The sequence below is a fragment of the Diceros bicornis genome, chromosome 24 (genome assembly GCF_020826845.1).
Source record: "Diceros bicornis minor isolate mBicDic1 chromosome 24, mDicBic1.mat.cur, whole genome shotgun sequence".
Classification (NCBI taxonomy): Eukaryota; Metazoa; Chordata; class Mammalia; order Perissodactyla; family Rhinocerotidae; genus Diceros; species Diceros bicornis.
Window position 1 is genome coordinate 15,557,189 of NC_080763.1, and position 22,832 is coordinate 15,580,020.

Consider the following 22,832-nt stretch of genomic DNA (forward strand, 5'->3'; position numbering starts at 1 on the left):
ATGGATCACGTAGAACCTGTGTATCACCCTTAGTATGGAGAGTTTTGAGCAGAGGCATGACATGATCTGACTTGTAGTTTAACCATCTAGGGACACCATTTAGGAGGCTATTGAAATAACCTAAGTGAAAACTGATAGTGATTTAGACCAATGATAGAGGTGGAAGTAGTGAGAAATACATTATTGATATATTTTGAAGTTAGAGGTAACAGATGGAATAAGAGAAAGAGAGAAGTCAGGTATAAGACCAGGATTTGGACTTGGGCAGTTGGAAGGATGGAGTTGCCATTTACTGAGATGGAGAAGGAAGATCAGGAGTTTTACTTTGGAAACTTGAACTGCCTTTAGATATCCAAGTGGAGATGTTAAGTTGGCAGTTACATATATGCATCTGGAGTTCAGAGGAGAAGTCTGGGCTAGAGATAGTATTTTTTAGAGTCATCAACACCTTAATGAAATTAAAATCCATGACAATTGATGAGATCACCAAGGTATTTACTAGTATTACTATTTATTGATTGATATTACTGCCCCTGCTTCCTTTCTCACCTGCTTTCAAAGAGGTAGGTGGTTTCTAGTAACCTATTCCCTCTACTCACTCACAAAGGGTGGAAGGGATCCCACTGAATCAGAAACCTGACCTATACAGAAAGTACCATTAGTTGGCCATCCTCAAATTTTGCCATGGTGTAAACATGGGAGTGAATTTTCCCAAGTACCTCCTTCCTGGAAACTGTTTGCATTAGAGGTAAGTGTGAAAGGGGAGGTTGTGGGAAATGATGGGGTGAGGGCTTCCGAAACCTTTCCCAAACTTCAGAAATGGCTTGATTCTGAGGAAGGGAGAAGGTTTAGGCTGGTTCTTATTTCCCTGAACCAGTTCATACAGCCCTAAATTTGACCTGCTTTCCTCAACCCGAGAGTCAGAAATCCCTTTTCTCTTCTGTTTTTCTGCTGCAGAAATTCCCAACATTCCCATTTTGTGGGCTCCAGAAAGGGGTAAGCGAAGACTTCAATCCCAGCCAATCATTTCCAGATTAATAATTTTTAGTGTTTTGGTTTCTTTTATCATCATAAAAAATGCTTGGACCCATTTTCCCCATCTGTTTAATTTCCTTGTGGATTGTTATGTATCTATGTTCTAGGGTCATTCTAGGGCAATAGAGTTCAGATCCATCTGCTGTTTCCATTTGTGTGCTATTCTCTTGTGGATTCTCATATACAGTTTATGGATGACTGTTTCCTAGATGGAAGACACCCAACTCAGGGGACTGCTTCACTCTCAATCTCATCTTTTCCTGGATGGTGTTTTGTTCCCCTGCTGACAGCTTTTCACTAAGCTACCCAGTGGCTTCTGATGATCTGTCATTGCTTCTCGGCTGTTCTGTCTTCCTGCTTTGACTGCCTTTGATTTTTGTCTCTATTTTTTACCCCACTTTACTCATCTGCTGAATGATTTGCATTCCTCACTCTCTGGTGCTTTGTCTGTCAGCAAATGGCCTGATACTGCCATATCCATCTGCTGTTTTAGCATTTTAGACTGCCCAGCATTGTCTATCTGCTCTCCTACCACTCTCCTGTACCATCGCCTTTCAAGTGCTATGCCATCTGCCTGCCTGATCTTGCCCTGCCCAGTCTGTGCCTGTAAGATTATAAGTAGGTTCAGATTGTTTAGCACTTCTGCTACCTATCTCCACTTGCCTTGTGCCACCAAGTTGGACTGCTGACTAAGTTTGCTTGACTGCTATCTCCTCTATCTATTTGCTGCACATGGCTGCCCCGTTAATTAACTTGAGACATTGCATTCATATCCTATGTACTCAGCCTTGCAACTTGCTCATTGGGCTCGTATTGCCTCCTTTCTACTTCCCTGCATCTGATAAATCAGTGGCATTATTCCTCTGTTGTCTTGTAACCCAGATCAGATTTTATTTCCAAGAAAACTGTTGCCTACGTATTATCCAAACATTTCTTAGAAATAGGAAAATGCTTCGCTATTTAACAGTCCAGTCCAGTTTACTCCTAAACTGACTTTTAAACTCACTACCACCTGTCCTTTCTGCCTTTTTATACAACTCCACATTCTTCCCTTTATTTAAGAATAGACTTTTTCGAAATCATTTATCATCTTTGCTTCAGTTGCTTTTTCACATCATGTATTGTGTCCTTTTTTCCCTTGTGTATGGGATCTTTCAATAATTTTCCATATACTAAATTTATTTCTTAATTTGTTTTCCCTATTTTTCAAGAGGTTCATGAGGACAAATTACTCCTATTGATTTTATCTTTAAGACTAGAAGAATTTTTTGAAACTTATCATTTCTAGAAATAATAAATTTAGTTATCTTATAATTCTTTATAGTTAAGAGTCAAGTAGCTTTCTACTCTGCTCTATTTTTCCCTTTGAGAGTGACATTTCTCAGCTGCCCCATGACTTATGTAATATCAGTTCTTTAGAGATCCTTTTGTTTTATTTATCTCTCCCTCCTTTTAGACTATCTTTTCTTGTGTTTGGGTAAACTTTTAAAATTGACGTTTTTCCATTATTTTCTAAGTACTTGGCATCTAAAAAGAACTTGGAGTACAAAATTATCTGCACTGTGAAGTTTGTTGTCTTATTCACTTATATCTAAATGACAGACAAGATCAAACAAGAAGTAGATAAGAATTTTGGTGAAATTTGTAAATAATTTCAACTCTAAGGAGATTTAAAGTGTAGTGTGTATGTGTGCATGCAAGGTTTGAAATGTTCTATATATCTACAACATCATTGTGCTTGAAGTGTGGAAAATCCTGAGTATCCATATTAAATTTTATTTTATTTTTACTAAAAATGCAAGGGAAAGAGAAAAGGTAAAAGCTAAAAAGAGAGTGACAAATTTAGGGGATATAGAAAAAAGATATGGACACAGTTTTTAATTTTTTTCTTTTCCTTTAATAGTAGAGATAAAATTAGTATGAAGAAAAATGCTGCTCTAGGAAAGTCAAGAAAATCATTTCAGTAGCTTTTTATTCTTTTTATTGTGGTAAAATACACATAACATAAAATTTACCATTTTAACCATTTTTAAGTGTACAGTTCGGTAGCATTAGTATATTCACAGTTTTGTGCAGCCATCACCACTATCTGTTTCCAGAACTTTTTCATCATCCCAAACAGAAACGGTGTACCCATTAAGCAATAATAACTCCTCATTCCTCCCTCCCCCAGCCCCTGGTAACCTCTATTTTACTTTCTGTCTCTGAATTTGCCTATTCTAAGTACCTCATATAAGTGAAATCACCCAATTTTTGTCCTTCTATGTCTGACTTATTTCACTTAACATAATATTTTCAAGGTTCATCCATGTTGTAGCATATATCGGAATTTCATTCCTTTTTAAGACTAAAATTCCATTGTTATGTATATACCACAATTTGTTTATCCATTCATCTATTGATGGACACTTGAGTTTTTCCATCTTTTGGCTATTATGAATAATGCTACTATGAACATTGTTGTGCAAGTATCTGGGGTTTTTTCCATTCTTTTGAGTATTTACTTAGAAGTGGATTCAGTAGCTTTTTTTCTTTCTTTCTTTTTTTTTTTTGTTAGGAAGATTAGCCCTGAGCTAACATCTGTGGCCAATCCTCCTCTTTTTGCTGAAGAAGATTGGCCCTGGGCTAACATCTGTGCCCATCTTTCTCTACTTTTTTTTTTTTTTTGGTACGTGGGACACCTGCCACAGCATGGCTTGATAAGCAGTGCGTAAGTTCTGGGACCGCACCTGCAAAACCCGGGCCACCGAAGTGGAGCGTGCAAACTTAACCACTATGCCACCAGGCCGGCCCCATCAGTAGCTTTTAATATTTTTGTCTAAGAAGAAATTAAATTAATAGCAAAGACATAAGGGAAACTACATAATTAACACAGAAGATGGAAGTCCAAGATATTGTATTAGGAGCAGAAGAAATTATAAACTTTTAGAAACGCTACAGAAAGTCAAGGGACATTTAGAAGATCCTATATTCTGAGAATGAAAGGGAGAATGAAGTTGAAATAACATAAGTATTGGATGTTTGAAGGATAGCAAAAATGATTCTGAAGAAGGTTGAATTAAAAAAATATACCAACTTTAGGACAGAATGATGGCATGTCTTTGAAATGGAATAATGTGGGCTTTTAGAGAAGAGGTAGGCATTTGAAAGGCAAGGTTTAAATGAAGATAATGGGACTGAGATGAGGCAACCAGGTTGTGTTTAGAGGAACCATCAATAGGAATAGGAATTCATTTCAGTTCAGGTCCTCAATCCTGGATACCCAGCCTTCTACCTGTAGAGATTTTTCTAAAAAGATTCCTGTCCCCAACCCCCAGAGATTCTGATTCGGTAGGTTGGGATATGGTTTAGGCAGTGTGTGTATGCATGTGTGTGTGTGTTTTAATCCACTGGTAAAACACAATGTGAGTTAAATTGAACTCTGTACCACAGTGTCTTAGACCTTACAAGAATTACAAAAGTTGGAAAGACTTGGTCCTTTTCTTCTAGAAATTTAAAACAGGAGTAATTATGCAATAATAATAGATTTAGGAAAGAAGACTTTCAATACATTAGGTAATATTGTTTTCACTTGTTAACTCAAAATTTTTTAGTGATTTTACATACTCTATCCAGTATTTCTCAGCCAAGGTTCCTCATCAAAACTATCAAACACAGAAAATGATTTCAGTGACTATCTTCTCAATTCTCCCAAAGGTAGTACATAAACTAGTACTATTCTGTATGCATAGGAGAGAAGCTAATTCATTGCATCCAATAATTCTCTCAGAACCTATTAAAAAAGGCTTGCTTCTGTGCCATGTAGTCTGTTAGGAGTATGTGACACAAAGATAAGGCCTTGCTCTTGAGGAGCTTATATTCCAATGAAGGGAAAAAGACATATAACAAAAAATGCATTTCTAATATGATCCACAAAATTTTGTTATTTTCTTCTAATTCTTCAGGGAAAATGTTCCAAGTCAGAGTGATTGTATAGTATCAGGAAATCCTTTCACCTCTTCTAAGCATCATTGATTCGGGAATAAGAATGTCTTCTATATTAATGCGTCATCACAGTTAAGGATTCTGGTAATAGTTTAAAAGCCAATAAGAATTTCTTTAATCTTAAAACCTAGAGCATTCAATGACAGATTAGTGATTTCATTGGTAGCATTACCTAAAGCCAAAGTTACTAGTTTTATAGTGGAAGAGTAGAGAATGGCTGGAGATAAATAGGTAATGAATGTTCAGGAGGTTGGTTACTGAACGTAATTGCAAGCACAATGAGGGATTTTCCCCCCTGAGTACAACGATATACTAATATTGAAAATGTTTGGGAATTTAACTTATTCTGTCAACTAAAGCTCACTTGAATTCCTGGTGTCCAAAGTTTCTATCATATTTATTAGTTTTTATTATGGATTTGATTAATTAGTCATTTGAACTAGGAATTTATTTGTCCTCCATGTGTTGATATGTGCCTTCAAACTTGAGAGCAGTTAGCTTCGTTCCTATTGCTCACTACTTCACACTTATTCCTTTAAAGGAATCTCTTTAAAGTGCAGCACTTAAGATATGTTTCAGTAACCTATTTTTCCTCCCATCTCCTAATGTTCTGCTGAAGTTATTTATTTTAACAGCACAGCTATGAGAAGATCACAATTCTCATGTCAGGAAAGGAGCACTAAAATAGAAATTACATTCAGATTTAATTTGTCTTCTTAACAATAATGAATAATTTTAAAAGATTTGCTTCACCTCTATTCATTCTGAAAAACATTTTTAATGCAAGAAAAGATTATGCAGATTTTAAAGTATAAGATCTGTGATAAAGGAAAATATAAGAGTAACATCATTTTATTAAACTTGTTTTATTAATAATAAATAAACTTTTCCTTTTCTTGTGATCTCTGAAATCCTATTTTTATTTTGAGGAAAACTAAATTGAAAATAGAGTTGTATAACATGTTCTTCTTATGTGAAAGTTAACCTGAAATGGCAATATCTCTATCACACCCTTATTAGGCTTCAAGTCCTTTTTATATTTAATAACAAGAAAATACTCTAAATTTCCTTGCATTCAGGAGATTTTTTGTAGGCAAACATTGTACATAAACATTTTGTGGAGGTCGTTTCACTTCGGTTTTGAATATAGACAGTGACAATAGCAGGCACTAATAACCAGTCTCTATATCTAATAATCTCTTTTTCTCCCCTTTTGCCTTCCTACCATCAGATATTTCAGTGTTGCTGGCAAAAACTAACACATTACACCTGTGGCACAAGAGGTCCGAGGAAGTGAGAGAGAGATCATTGAGGGAAAGTTAATTGCCTCAGATATAGAAACTGTTTCGTACAAAGCTCCTTTAGGTATATTTAACAGTCTTTAATTTTATGAGCATCAAAATCAATACCTGAAAATTTCACTAGTTAGATATTTGGATGTTTATAAAATACAAACCACTCCCAAACTTTTTGTATTTATCTCTGAATGCTTTTTAGATTTCTTATAATATTTAGTATTTATGAAGAAATAGAGGTTATTTTCTATTCATATCAGCAGCAGAAAAACATCTCAGATGTTCAGGAATCAAATTTTGTTTGGTTTGTTCATAGCTGTATTACAGTAGTAGATGTGTATTTACTTTGCAATTAAAGGTAATAATCCTGTTATAGAGATCTTAAGCAAATATTCTGAAAGGAAATATGTCTTATAAGTTATTTTCTCATTCTCAACTCAATGCCTTCTGGTCAAAATTAAGATCAATCTTGTGAGAGGGGTAAAAGACAAAGCCTTTTAGATGTCCTCCTTCTCATTAAGTTAGTTACTAAAAAATAAAACTTAAGACCATCTGCAGATAGCTCGTATTTTATTAACAAGAAAATTTGTCTTAAATTTCCATACCTCCTGGTTAGTGTTAGAATATTAGGATCACAACATTTTGTGTATTATAGGTGTTCAATAAGAGCAAAAAATGGTGACCTTTTTATTGTGACATGGTATTAAAGATGAGATTTTAACCGAAAAGTATTTGGTCCTTTAGGAAAAGGAAAAGATGAAGATTTTTTATTTCTCTTGCCTTTTACTAATAGCTTAAAAAAAACACTCCTATTTTTTTCTGAATATAGTTTTCTAAATATGGTTTATATGGTTTTTGCCAAAAAAGAGTTTGGGAAATACAGAAAAGCAAAATGAAGTGAATAACAACCACCAATAATCTTGACACATAATTATTAGCTAGGACTAATTGATTAATTTATGCAATTGGGAACCCATTATCTACCCTTGGATTTCTTAATAACATCGTCCCAATTGTTACCATAGCTACTAAAATTTACTGTGCACTTATATGTGCCAGGCATTGTGATAAGAACTTTATATAATATCTTATTTAATCCTCACAACAAACATACACAACAGGTACCACTTTACAGATAAGAAAAGTAGATTTATAAAGATTAAATCATTCAGTAAGTTAACCCAGGTCACAGAGCTAGTAGAAGGTAATAGAACTAGAATTTGAACTAGGTAGTCTTGACTCCAGAGCCTTGCTCTGAACCACTCTCCTTTTCATATAAATTAAGCCTTTTTTCCATTTAGTAACTGTTATACAGAAGAAAAAAAAAAGATTTGTCAATTACTACAGAGTATAAACAAGCCATAAGTAATTTAATTTCCCTGCCATTAATCATTTAGATTCTGTCTTATTTTCTATTATAAACATTCTCTTTATATAAATTGTCATATACATCTTGGATTATCACTTTAGAAATATTTCCTTAAAATAGAATAAGTGAGTCAAAATTAAGTCTCGTAATATCTATTGCTGAATTGCCCTCCAGAATATATGTGCGAATTTATGTATTCGTACTATCAGTTTATGAAAGTGCACATCTATTATAATTTTTAATCTTACCAGTTTGGTAGATGAAAATTGTATGCCTTTATTGTCATACTGTAGACTAGTAATGAAATTAAACACTTTTCTTGTATTTGTTCAGTTTTGTTTCTTCTTTTATAAACTGCCTATTTTCTTTGTTCAGTTTTCTTTTGGCTCAGTAGCCTATTCTTAAAGACTGATTCTAATTACAAAGAAAAGTTTAAGGAATTGCTTGTCAGGAAATAATTTTGGCAGAGTCAGATTTATATTTTAACTATATCATTTTGACACATAAATATAAAACCAATTTTTTTTCTCTTTTCTCAAACTCCATTAACATAATAGTACTGAATTATTTCATTACTCAGCCTCTTACATGAGAGGTCAAACTCAAAACACATCCTGAATCAAAGGCATGCAGTTAATAAAATACAAACACGTTATTTTCTAACAAGCTATTTATGCCCTTTATGAGTGTTTTTTTATAGCTAATGGGAATAGTTTATTTTCTAACTATTCTTTTCTTCCGGAATGTTCATGTTAAATATTTTATAGATAGAAAATTACTGAACCTTAATATTTTAGAATTAATGGTCCATTTATAGATACAAACCTTGGAAAATAATTTATAATTAGAATATTGAATACACATCCCTACTATTAGCAGTCATTTTTAAAAATACCAAATATACACTCCTATTTACACAATTATTTTGCTTGGCAAACTCATTTTTCTGCATTGGAATTCCAAAGGAAACAGTATTTTAGCATGCAATTAATGTGAATTACATTTGATATAGCTAGACATTTAAAGCATTTTATAAACTTTTTCTGACAGAGCTTAACTTTCCCTCCAGTGTTCAAAAGAGCCTGTTTTTTTAGTCACCCCTAACATGCAAACCATTTCATGCTGAAAGTTTTTTGATAAGTGAATTGTTTAGCACTTGGCTTGTATTTTTCCACAGAAACATTTATTTATATAAGTGATTCTCAACCAGGGGCGTTTTTGGTCCCCAGGGGATATTTGACAATGCCTGGTGACATTTTTGGTTGTCACAACTGGAGGGATACTACTGACATCCGGTGAGGTGAGAGGCCAGGAATGCTGCTAAACATCCTACAATGCACTGGACAGCCCCTACAAAAAAGAATTTCTGGACCAAAATGTTAGTAGTGCAGATATTGCAAAACCCCCATTTACATGATATTGTTGAGTCCTCAGTAACTGCCAGCCACTCTGCTGGGGGCTGGGGACACATGGACAGAAAGTTATGATCTTAGCACTTAGAGAAGTTACATTATAATTGGGAAATGGGAAGAATTGGATAAATGAAATATAACATAATCATCAGTATAGTAGTGGTGCATATGTGATATAATTAGGAGCAAGATAAAGTTTGCCTGAGGAACTTAGGAAATTTTCAAAGAAGTGATACTGGGACTATTTCTGTTGTTGTTCTTGTTCTTATTGTTTACTTTTTACTTAAATTTACAAAAAGTGCACAAATAGTATAGTTACAGCTTAATGGATTTTCAAAAAATGAACATAACTGTGTAACTAGCATCCAGATCAAGAAACCAAAATATTATCAGCATCCCAGGAGACCTTCTTATGCCCTCTTTCGGTCACAGCCCAACTCTCAAGAGTAACTACTGTTCTGACTTTTGGCATCATAGTTTATTTTTGTTTTTTATTAAACTTTATATAAATGAAATCATATAGTATGTAGTCTTTTGTGTCTGGATTCTTTGCTCAACATTGTGTTTATAAAGTTGATTCATATTGTTGCATGTAGTTCATTCTTATTACCATACAGTAGGTCATTGTATGAATTTGCCAGTATTTATTAAGCTACGGTAAAGAATTTATTAATTCTACTGTAAAGGCACAATGGCTGAAATCATCAGACTGCCAGTAGGTCAGTCTGGCTGCAGAATGGATTTTGAGGGGGAAGTGGCAAGAGAGAGCCTGGAGAGGTAAGTAGGGTCACGATGGCGTCTCTCTGTCGTATAAAAGGCATTTGGATTTTTTCTGGTAGGAAATGAAGATTTTTTGAAAGATGTTAAACAGTGATGAGTTTAATGAGATTTGCATTTTAGAAAGACCACTTTGGCAGCAGAATAGAGAATAGGTTGAATGGGAGTAAACTTAGCTATAACGCCAATCAGGATATTATTGGAATATTCAAATAAAAGATGCTGAGAACCTATATGCAGGTGAGGGTAGAAACGGATAGATGACTCCCTCAGGATAGAGTTAATAGCACTTTTTGACTAACTGAGAATGGAGATCGCAGAGGACAGTTTCCTGAGCCAACCTTCAAAAACTATTTATATTACTAAATTACAAAATGTGTGCAATGAAGAAAAATAATAGAATTTGATGTTAATAATTAAAATTGAATTAAAAATAACATCCAAATTTATCTTAGCATTTGAATTTGTAGAAAAACAGATATCATTTGTTGAAAATGAATAAATTGATGGAAATCTTTATGGAGAATCTGTAGGGAAATTGGTAACAGTCTAGACTAAAGTGAATGGCGTTGCCTCTTTGTTTTCATTTTAATGTAGAAATTACAGCTTCCTTTTTGTTGTTTCAGAATTTCACTATTTTAATTTTATTTTTATTTTTCACTAAATTTATACATTTAGTCATGAATAAGGTAGTTTTTGGGTCAGGAAGAAAAAATGAGAGAGGTGTGTGCTTGTGTGTGTGTATGTATTCTAAAAGCAAGAGTTGAGAGAGGAAAGAGAAAGGGGTTAAAATATTGTCTCTGTATGAATAAGGAAATTGTCTGAAATGGAATTAACAGAGTTCCCAGTTGTTATCTCTAGGTGGGAAGATTACTGTGTTTTAATTTTGTTTGTGTGTGCATCCCTAAAGAGAATATAGACAGTGAGTCAGAAAGTTCCCCATAGTCACCAGGCAATAGGATCACTTCGAAGATGTGTTTATTGATTGCTATCTGAGACAGTAGATAAGCTAATTGTCTCTGTGACCTAGAGAATGAGTGCAATTAAATTTTGATAACAGAGCACTGTCTATCAATGTTTTTGAAGATGAAGAACTCTAACATGAATTTTAAGTTGTAAACTCTTTATTTATAGATATGATTATTCACCTAGAAAACCCAAAAGAATCAATTGAAAAAGTATTAGAATCAAGAAGAGTTTAGCATGGTGGCTGAATATAGAAGTATTTCACTTTATACAAATCTGTACATTGATATTACTTAAATTAGAAACAACCCACTAGAAAAAGATCTCATTTGCAATAGCAGAATAAAGGAAACTTCATAATAACTAAGAATAAACTTAAGAAATTTGACTGACCTGAATAAAGAAAACTTTATTAAAGGGCATAAAATATACACCATATTCTTAGATGCAAATATTTTTGTGAAATTGTCTATTTACCTTAAATTGATTGATAAATGTGATATAATTCCCAATGGATTTTTGAGGAGGATATACTAAGGTGATTCTAAACGTCATTTTAAAAGAACAAATGTATGAAAATAGCTAGTGACTTTTTTTATTGTCGTTGTGAGGAAGATCAGCCCTGAGCTAACATCTGATGCCAATCTTCCTCTTTTTGCCGAAGAAGATTGGCCCTGGGCTAACATCCGTGCCCATCTTCCTCCACTTTATATGGGACGCCACCACAGCATGGCTTGACAAGCGGTGCGTCGGTGCGCGTCCAGGATCCAAACCTGCAGACCCTGGGCCACCGCAGCGGAGCGCGAGCACTTAACTGCTGCACCACCGGGCTGGCCCCACTAGTGACTTTTTTTAAGTAAAACAGTGAGAGGGCCTTATTCACTCAGATGTAAAAACATAAGGCACAGTGATTAAAATATTTGGTACATTACAGGAAAATACACTCAAATAAATGCAACCAAATGATATTTCATTAACATACCTATGTGTAAAACTGGAATTTAACATATTGTAAATGTGATACTTTAAGACATTAGAGGAAATAAGGATTGTTCAATAAAAGGTGTTGAGAAAATTGGCTATCCATTTTGGGGGAGAAGATTGATCGTGCAATGCAAAATTAAACTACAGATGAATTAAATATTTAAGCATTAAAAACTGGAAGTTTGTGGAGCCGGCCCAGTGGTGTGGCATAGCGGTTAAGCGCACGCACTCCACTTCAGCGGCCTGGTGTTTGCAGGTTGGTATCCCGGGTGCGCACCGACGCACCGCTTGTCAAGCCATGCTGTGGCAGCATCCCATATAACATAGAAAAAGATGGGCATGGATGTTAGTTAGCCCAGGGCTAATCTTTCTCAGCAAAAAGTGGAGGATTGGCACTGGATGTTAGCTCAGGGCTAATCTTCCTCACAAAAAAAACCCCAAAAAACCTGGAAGTTTGTTTTTAAAATTGAGGTTATTTTTATGATCTCTAGGTAAGAGAAAACTTTCTAGGTGAAACATGAAACCCAGAAAATATAATAAAAATATTGATGGAACCCCCTATATAAGCATTAAAAATCTGTCAATGGAAATGTCAACTAAGCAAAAATTGTTAAAAAAAGTCAAACTTAAAAATTAATATTTGCAATAGATTTAACTGCCAAGGGTTTAATATTTTCAATGTATGAAGTTTTCTAATAATTCAATAGGAAGAACATGGCCATCAATATGGAATAACAGGCAAAGGATATATGCAGGCAATTTGCAAGAGGAAATAAGCAAGTTGCTTTTAAATATATACTCATTATAACTGGTAAATGTAAATTTTAAAAATATTCTCTTTCTTTGTACACAGTTAAGTAACTATTTAAAACTGAGATTGTCTAGAATTGTCAAGGTTTGAGTGAAAAGAGCATTGTTGTTTGGAGCATAAATTGGTACCATCTTTCTGTAGGGCAGTCTGCAATGTGTCAAAAATTTCAATGTAGTGATATAAAATACATCCAATTTATAGGGGAATAAAGCAATTTACAAATAGTCTATGGCCTGGAATAATTGCTGATTTGGTTCTTTGAAAAAGCTTCCTACTATAGAAAAACTTGTACAAGGACATACACTGTCAGTCTTTAGATTCCCTCTCTCCCAAAAAATACCATGAGTTGGAGATCAGAGCACCGAGCAGGAACCAGAACTGTAGAAAGCCCAGGACTTGGGAGATGGAGGAGATGCCCTGAGGACAGAGGCCCATAGCAGCACTGCAGCACTACTTAGCCTTGGACAAGCAGCAATGTGGAAAGTTCAGCCTGGGATTCCCTGAGACTGTGAGACCTTTGTGGGAAGCTGAAGTGGTACCAGGCAGTGGTGCCCTGTGGTGAAAGGTGGAAGCAGAAATAAATTTTTTCCAAAGGAAATTTTCCACAGTTTAGGTCAGCCATACTCCAGCAGATTAAAATCAAGTAATGAATGTACTACCAAAACTCACCAAAGATATCAAACTGTCCCTGGCAAGCCAGGATGTATGGTTATGATGAAAGATCCTATGATGAAAGATCCTGTGATCTGCCTGTGATGAAAGGTCTAAAAGAACAGACACACTTACAAAGATAAAAGACATAACAAGAGACTATCCTTGATAAATGAGCAAATTTGGAGGAATATGTATCATTAGGTCAGGACAGCAATAATATCAAATCCTAGGATGCCATGGACTCATTACATTTGTGATTTATATTAAAAGTTATAAAATAATTTCTTGAATAGTATTTGATTTAGAAACAGAGAAGAATTGATAGTTCCTAAGTATCTTAGATGCTTCAAACCTAGTAATCATACTTGACTTTCTTTATTTACTAATATTTAAATAAAATAATTATATTTGAAAACTGAATTGAATATCTAAGTATTGTATTATTTTCTCTTCCTGTATGCAATACTTTCAATTTTCCTACCTCTACCTGCCTTCTCACTTGGATGTTTTGGGGAGCAATTTTTAAAAATCTTTCATCACATAATAAAAATAGTATATATTTAATATAAAAATAATATAATAAGGGGCCAGCCTGGTGGCGCAAGCGGTTAAGTGTGCATGCTCCGCTGCGGCAGCCTTGAGTTTGCCAGTTCGGATCCCGGGCACGCACCGACGCACCGCTTGTCAAGCCATGCTGTGGCGGCGTCCCATATAAAGTGGAGGAAGATGGGCACAGATGTTAGCCCAGGGCCAATATTCCTCAGCAAAAAGGAGGAGGATTGGCAGATGTTAGCTCAGGGCCGATCTTCCTCACAAATAATAATAATAATAATATTCTAAAAGTTTTCCTTCTCTCACGTAATAATTTTGCCTGTCACTTATAATAATTTTACTGTTCCACTTAATTGAAAAACTTTGAAAAATCTTGAGAGCAGTCCATAGAATGATATTAATATGCCAGGATTAAAAACTCACTCATTTTTGAGCCTTATATCATAGTTATCTATAGTTTAACCAAAAGCAGTGTCTTTTTATCTTTAAAGATTTATGCCCAGAATATATCGTATTAGACTGAAAACATTGTAGTGTCTTGTGTTGCTCTGAGGTAGCACCTAAGTAATTCTGAGGTTACTTTACAGTTATGATAATGATCTGAATTATGTGTCCCCTGCTTTAAATAATGTTTACTGCTTTTAACAGACTAATGTTTTGGATTTCTATTAATTACTATTTATTTAGCTTCCTGACCTACCTCTCTCAATGACACAAGAACAATTCAGATTTATGTTCATTTTTATAAATAACTTTAAGAGTAGACCTACATTTGCCCTAATTGATTTAGGCCAGATTTATTTTGAGTTGCTGGAAATGAATATATGTCATAATTTCGTTCTTTTTTTCTGATTCCTTCCAAGTTTAAACAACTAGTGTTTCTCTTTGATGTTTTCTTGTCATTGCTGCTGACTGTCAGAGACAGGTCTGGCATTAGGAAAATGTTCTTTGCATAGACCCATCATTTTATAATATAAAAAGCTTCTTTTAAAAAATAGAGAATTTGCAAAAGCTGTTGTATCTGAAAATTATTCAGAGAAAATTACAAAAAGTTTGATAGCTTCTGGGCAACTTTCGTTAATTACAAAAAAAAAAAAAAGTCACTTCTCTGGAAAACCATGACATGACGGAATCTAGTGATGCCACTCTCCACAGCCCACCTATTTCTTTCTTTTCTGTCCTTTCCCTAGAGGCAAACTTGGTTTGGTATAGAAGTCTTTACAGTGTTGAGCAAAATGTCAGTTTCCATCTGCTCCATTTAATGTTCCTGCTTTGGGCACCCTCGGCTCTTCGATACTTAGTTTTTATTGTGTGAAGAGAGGACCTGAGTTAACTCTGTTCATAATTATCTTAATATAAAATAATATTGCCTGGTTACCAAATCTTTGAGGTTTGTTTTATAAACCTGAATTTTTTATGTCATTTTTTGTTTGATTCTTTGATTTTGGTTTGGCTCTTGCATATTCTGAGCCACACTTAGGGGTGCAATTTCTAGAGCGTATCATTGGGCTAAAATGAACAGTAAAGTAGCATTTAAAGAGGAAATGTTATAAATGAGCAGGCTCAGGAGTATGTGTGTATGTTTGTGTGTGTGTTAGTAGGGGTGGTCATTTCTACACATTCTGACTAGGTGATGGGATTTGTTTAGTGCCAGTAGATAGCAACCAACTTTTTCCTCCCCACTCCCACCAGCTGTCCTAATCAAGTCAACTATTCAGTTGCCTATAGCCTTAACCTGAAGAACTCAATCTCAGTCCTAGGACACATGCACACACACCCGCACACGCACATATTATCCTCAGTGTTATGAAGTGTAATCTCTTTTGCTCAAGGATGGACTCTATTTTGACATTTTCCTAAATGTCAAACTTGAAAGTGACGTAGGCTTTATTTGGATACTATTCTCAGCACCATAATCTGGATGTTCTGAAAGAGTCTGGGATCTTTAGAGCTTAAATTACAAATCCTGATTCTGAGATATCAGCCCAAAATTCCATACCAAAAAAATATATATATGTGTGTGCATGCCTGTATGTGTGTACACACTTAAATATATAAACTATGAATCCTTGGAAGAATCTCATAATTATAAAATACAACGCTTTTTTTATCTTTCAAATTAGAGTGTATATGAGAACTATTATTTAATTTTTTTAAGAATTTTTTATTTTTATGATCTTTTTTGCATTCTTACAGTTTTATCTTTTTCAGTGGCAAAGGATAGCTGTACGTCTTTTCAGAACTGTTTTTAAAAATTAAGCCTCTGACTATTTTTAAGTCCCTTTTTAAGATATTTCTCTTCCAATATAATAAATGTAAAGATTTTCTTTTATCTTGCATGTCAGTTTTTTTTTGTGTGTGTGAGGAAGATCAGCCCTGAGCTAACATCCGTGCCAATCCTCCTCTTTTTGTTGATGAGGAAGACTGGCCCTGAGCTAACATCCATGCCCATCTTCCTCCACTTTATGTGGGACGCTGCCTCAGCGTGGCCCGACAAGCGGTGCTTTGGTGCGCGCCCAGGATCCGAACCCAGGCTGCCAGCAGCGAGCGCGTGCACTTAACCACTATGCCATGGGGCCGGCCCCTAGCATGTCAATTTTATTTAATAAATAATGTGTTTTTCCCTTGATATGTCTTTCATGTTGTAACTTACTGAATTGTTTTTATCTATTCTTATGTTTGTAGAGACTCTTACAAACTAGATTTTTCCACTATGAAGTATAATAATGGTTTAAAATCATTTAAAATGATTATGATAAGACACTTCTGTTTACTATGAGCAGCAGAGCATTAACTTGAATTGAGTGGAACATTCTCCTATTTCACGTTATTCTGAGTCTTATTCCCATTCTAACAAGAAAAAAGGCCTAGGCTGCTATTGTTTTTACAGCTTTAATTTTTAGTATATTGTTGTTAATGGAAATTAAAAAATTGATATAAACTTTTTTGGTTTACCAATTTGAACAGTTTTATTTACCACAAGTAGTTATGGACATTTGCTTACATTTTTTTCATCTCTGTTGAGGTACATAATTACATTGCTGTTTTCTGTTGGACTTAGGTGAAAGCATAAATTCAGTAGATGCTGTTAGTTCTTTTTTCTTCAAAAGACATTTTCAATCTTCTCACATTCTTTTCCCAATTTACTTCAGAGGTTTTATGCCAATGTCCAAGGCTATATTCCTGGTAACTGGTGTCCCCAAAACTGCGGCCACTGGATAAATCTTCATTAAGTTTTCAAGATTGTTGCTAGCATGTGGCATTCTTCAAACATCTTCCAGTAATTCATGCACATTCAAAAACAGACATACTTATAGCTTCTGTTCTACACTGCTTCTGATAAAACTATTCAGTTTCACAACTGCTTGACTATAGACCAAACAGCAACTTCTGCAACAGATTTGTGCTTTTTAATACAAATAATAGTACCCAACATTTGTTAAGCACTTGCTATGTGATAGGAATGATACTGATCATTTTATATGTTCTATCATATTTAAGCAGAATACAAAGATCATTCCTATGTCTGAATAGGGTATAGTGCCTTATAACCTGAAAGCACATAATAATAGATTAATGGATTAAGTTCAGAATTGGAGTCTACAGACCTGAGTTCCCTTCTGGAGTTTTCTGTTGATTTACTCTGTGGCTTTGGATTAGTCATTAGAACTTATTGACGTGTCTGTTTCTTCACTTACAGAAAGATAAGTAATAAATGTCTCCTCTTTATTACGTAATACAGAAACGTGTTAACTATTTAAATAGAGAATATCTATTTGTTCTGTAAGAAAGTCACTGTAAATAAAAACTTCTGATGTGAATATTTCTTCTATTATTGAATTATGTGGCTAAATAATAATATTCATGTTTAGCTCGCCAATGTAGTGAGTAAAGGAAATAAGAGCTTTTTCAGAGCATTATAAATTATGTGGTGTAAAATGTTATCATATTAGCATAAATATTGTGACATCCTTTTAGTTAGCTGAAAACGCTTTATAGTATTAACACCAGTTTTATAAGAAGGATAACAAATATCATTACCTTTTTTTTACAAATGGAAAACTGAGAGAGAGGTAAATTTCTGGAGGCATAGAACAAAAGCTGATATTCATTTAATATGTGAATAAAGAAGAACTATTAGGTTATAGATGATGAATAAAAAGCCTGATCCTGAAGTGAGAGGTTAGTAGCTTTAAAATCAATCTTTAGAGAAGCAAAACTGTAGAGAGCAAGTTACTTAATTCAAGCTACAGCATGCCGTAGCCTCCAAATATTTATGTGTATACATTTTCCTCTCATCTTTACTCTTGGAACTTCTATTTAGTTAAGCTTATCTCAAGACAACAGAAATATTGGATTTATTTGCTTTTAGGAAGTACTGTACTCATTTTCCTCTTTCCAGTTGGCCTCTAATTTTAAAACTGAGGGTGGTATGAGATGACAAAAGGCAACACGTTATAATAATAACCAAAATAGAAAAGAGCTGTTTTTGTTTTTTTCTCTCTTCTCAGCAGTTCTTCCACTCTTTCCACTTCTTTTAGCTGACCTGTCTCTTGTTTCTCTCACTTTATCGCATGTGCCTCATTTGATGAGAATCTAGTTTTGCAGAAAGAGAACTTCAAACATGATAATTACATGTTTCTAACGTGGATACTTTCTAAAGAGGTCACCAGTGGGAATTATCACATCATCTCAGGCCAAAAGAGCGAAGTTTTAGACTTTGTAAAATCATTTGGCAGTGAGCCATTTGCAAATAGTACTGATAAGCCTAAAGTAGGAGCTTGTTTCTTTTATTCTCAATTAAGATGTTTAAGCACAGCCTAAAGTTATGTTGTTATATAAACATTAAAAACTAGCACAGCTTTAAGTAAACCAAGTAATTATGTGTGATCATTAATAAAGTAGAAATCCAATGTATAGTTTTTTTTAGACAGCTGTTATGCTTCTGCTTATATTATATACTATTAACCACATTAAAAAACAAAACAAAACTCCAGAGTAGCTGGAGTAAAGAGACTAGGTTATATATTCATCAGTTCACTGACCTGACAGCTGCTTTTCAGTACAATTTCAAATTGGATCATCTTTCAACTTCATCTTTCTTCAGATTTCAGAAACAGGATATTTTCCCATGTCTACATATCGACTTTTGAGGAGCATGAACAAATAGAATTTTTTTCTATATAGATTGAAAGGCATGTGTAACCAATACACCATAAAGGAGAACTTTTTCACATAATGCTAGAATTAAAAAATGTATATTGCAGATATAAAAATGCTAATAATCCATGGAAATATCGTTATTCTTTCACCTTTCCCTGGAATGAGATATAAAGTAGTACTGTTTATATAAGTAGAATATCAAGATAAGTATTGTTGTGAAAATCTCTTGCAAAAAATAATTTGCTCATCTGAGTTCCTGATTTCTTGTTTGATAATTTGATTATCAAATTAATGTTTAGATAAAGGAAGAAAATAATGTGAAAAATAACACTGTGTAAAAGAGAAAAGTACTCACTGCTGTATACTCAAGTTGGATATTTAACAAGAGTTGGGATCTAAATGTTAGCAAACAGGGTGAGATTTTTCATAGTTAAAGTAACACTTGGAAATCTTTTAATCACGTGATGTATCATATGAAGACGTATTCTCAGTAGCCCAACAACCAGTTTTTACTCTAACATTAAAATAAATCTTTTTGTCGACCCAGATAAATTGGTTGGCTTGCTTTAGGGGCCATGTTATACAAGAAATACTTATCTTTAAACATTAGACTTGGACCTACCATGGTGATATGTTAACTCAGTGACACCTATGGGAACTGAGATGGACTGTGAGAATAGCAGACTCCTAACTCCACATCTCATGCTCACTGCAAAGTCTATGTTCATTGAATGGAATGGAAGATGAAATTGCCTGCAGTACTTAAACTTTTACTTTTTTTCTTGTTTTCTCTCTAAAATTGTACTCTCTCCTTTGATCTTTCATCATAATCAGATCTTATTTAAATATTGTACAACTTAACTGAAAAACAAAATTGAGTATCTCTGTTTTGAAAAGCTTTCTGCTTCTTCCTGGAGTGGAAGAAGATATAAATAATTAAGATGGCTAAAACTCCGAGGAAAAGAAATACATTATCAATAAGATCATATCTCCCAAGTAAAACTGGCATAATTGCTTTCATTCCTTGGTTGCAGCTTCTCCTTCTTTGTGGCAGTAGCCTTTAACCACTTAATCACACTGTTATGATATACTAATGTGTTGTGTTTGGTTGAAAGGTGTTTGCAACTAACATAAAATTAACAGAATCTGCAAATGAATGTTTTCAGTTAATTAGAATAAATTCAAGGCTGCCCATATAATAATGTGACTCTTACTTTCATTCTGCTCTGTTTCATAAATGAGAGGAGAAGGAGTAGATTTATAGCTGGTGCTCCTTGAACATCCCTAGGAGTTAGTCATATATGTAAATTTTATCCATCATATGTAGTCCTGAGAAAAAAATATGTTAAGGATAGCTTCTCTGTACCATAGGATACATATAGGGGCAGGCTCTGAATAGTTAGTTTGTTATAACCCTTTTTAAAAATGTAAAATAAAATTAATGTGTTTGCCCTTTAAGAGTTGGAGTCAGGAAAATCTAGTTGGCTGGCATTAAACTGCCTATTTTTACCTAATTTATCTTCTCACTGTGTCTATATTTTGCTCTGATGAAGCGTTCTCACATTTATTTCAATCTGCTTTACAAGGTTGAATATAAGATGATCATGAAGATTAGATCAAGTGGTACACATTATCATTAATCTACCTCATTCCTTCCACCTGCAGTGTGTTTTTCAAAGTGTGGTCTTCTGACCAGCATCACAAACATAAGCTGGAAACTTATTAGAATGCAAATTTTGAGGCCCCAGTCAGACATTCTGAATCAAAATTTCTGGGCAGGGCCTAGCAATCAATGTTTAACAAGCCCTATAGGGGATTCTGATGCACGCTAAAGTGTTAGAACCACTGCTCTAACCAAATCCCACCTTGATAGCTTAACAATGTTATTAGTACCCATTAGATGGTGTTTCAAAGATAGTCTTTATTTAAGATTATTTAATCAGCAGAGGGCACTGCAGTAATTATTAGGAGGAAATTTTATTAAATCTACCTAATCAAGTAAAAAGCATGTAAATATTTACACAAATTATGTTCTGTTAATAAAAGTCTGTGTATAAAAATAAGTAAAAGCACTATACTAAGTGATTTTTCAAAATCACCATGCATATAAGGAATTTCTGCACGTTTACATTTAGCTATTGTGTGTCCTATACGTATTTAAACATCATTGCCTGCTAGCAATAACATTTTTTTAAGGTCATTTTTCCTGTGAAGTTAAAAATGGACCTGAATTTTATTGATCCCTGGGCTGTAGAATCATTGTTTATGACACCCTTTTTTGCAACTTGAGCAGTCTTTGAAGTGTCTTTCTGACTTTAATCTTATCTTCAAAGTGTCGAGGGTAAAAGAAAAAGATCACAATAAGTGATTTTCCATAGGAGATTGCAACTTTCATAGTTTATAAAGTATTTAGAAGTTAAAGATAAAATGTCTTATTTAAAGAGAATAGCTGAATCCAATTAAACTTCATTATTTTGGACTTGACCAGTTCAGAAAAGGTTATATCTGAAGTAGGAATATAAATTTCTATTGCCCAAGGAAGAAAAGAATTTGATAATCAAATTAATAATGTATAAAAAAGTAGGAAACAGAACTTTAAGCTAATGAAGAAAAAAATGGCTTCGAACTTTCAAAAGCATCCTTTTTTCCATTTGGTTATGAATAGTCTGTTGATAATGAATGCTTGTCATGTGCTTGTTAACAGGCACAGATAACCTTCATTTATCTATATTGTACTAGTATATATGATTGAAAGGATAAAGTTGCATTTGTTAAAACCATTCTTCTGTTTGGATTTTCTAATAATTTAGACAGATGGCTTTTTCTTGTTTTATTTTAAATTAGGTTTTATTCTGTTGCTCTTTGGCTCCAGTTGGACCTCCCCATTTACGGTTTATAGATGTTTTCACCCAGCTCTTGCCCTCCCATCCATCTTCCAATTCCCACTTCATTTGGCTGCTTGTTCCCTTTAGATCCCGCTGTTTCAGTATTCTGCTTCCTGCCCCCCATTTGCCAATGTTCTTACATTTAGGTTCTTACTCTTCATTCTCTTTTCCCTCATCTTTGGTTCTCAACCACTGTTTCTAGATTTGGTTTCTGGATTTTTGTATTATTTCTGTTCTCTAACTAGTATGTTCAAAACTGCAAGGATGTAAGGAGAATTGGAAAGTAGATGCATAGAGAGAATTGACATGTATTGAATACCTACTCTATGCTAGGTGATTTACTTAAAGCATTTAGTTCTCATAAGACGTAGGTATGTTTTATTATTATCTCCATTTTATTCTTAAGTACACTGAAGTTCAGCGAGGTTAAATATTTTGTTCTAATTCCTAGAGCAATTAAGTGATAAAGCTGGTTTCAAACCTAGTTCATTAATTTACTCATTCTTTTATTCAACAAATAGTTATTGAGTCTATATACTATATGTTGGGCACTGTGCTAGGTGCTGCAACAGATCCAGCCCTTACTCTCATGGACCTTAATTGTGTAGTGGCATTGTCTGACTTCACAGATGGAGCTCTTTCTGCTACACCAAACAGCTTAAGAGGAAGAGAAAATAAAAAGGAAATACAACGGTTCTGATGTTTTAAGGAAGAGATATATTTGATGTAGATGTAAAAAAGACTATATTTGTGATTATTTAGGAACACCCTATTGAAAAGATTGGTTTTTGTCTAGTCCTAGAGAGAATCAGACAACCTTCCCTCACTCACCACTGTGAGCACCAATGCCTTTTAGTGGCATCATAACAATATATATTTTTCTTTTATGTTCTCAAATATACAAGATTTGTATCTATAGGCCCAAATTCTCTAGAAAGTCTTCAG

General features: G+C 34.2%; 1 protein-coding gene across 8 annotated transcripts in view; it reads left to right on the forward strand.

Moving 5' to 3' along the window:
- The window catches only part of GPHN (gephyrin), a 648,078-nt gene that overhangs the window by 307,861 nt on the left and 317,385 nt on the right, over window positions 1-22,832 (forward strand). For 4 of the 8 annotated variants that reach the window (XM_058567151.1, XM_058567147.1, XM_058567152.1 and 1 more), the window contains exon 5: window positions 958-996. The exons of the other annotated variants lie outside the window; for them this stretch is intronic. In XM_058567151.1, the coding sequence (XP_058423134.1) occupies window positions 958-996 (39 nt within the window). The remainder of the gene's footprint in view (window positions 1-957; window positions 997-22,832) is intronic. 8 annotated transcript variants of the gene reach the window in all.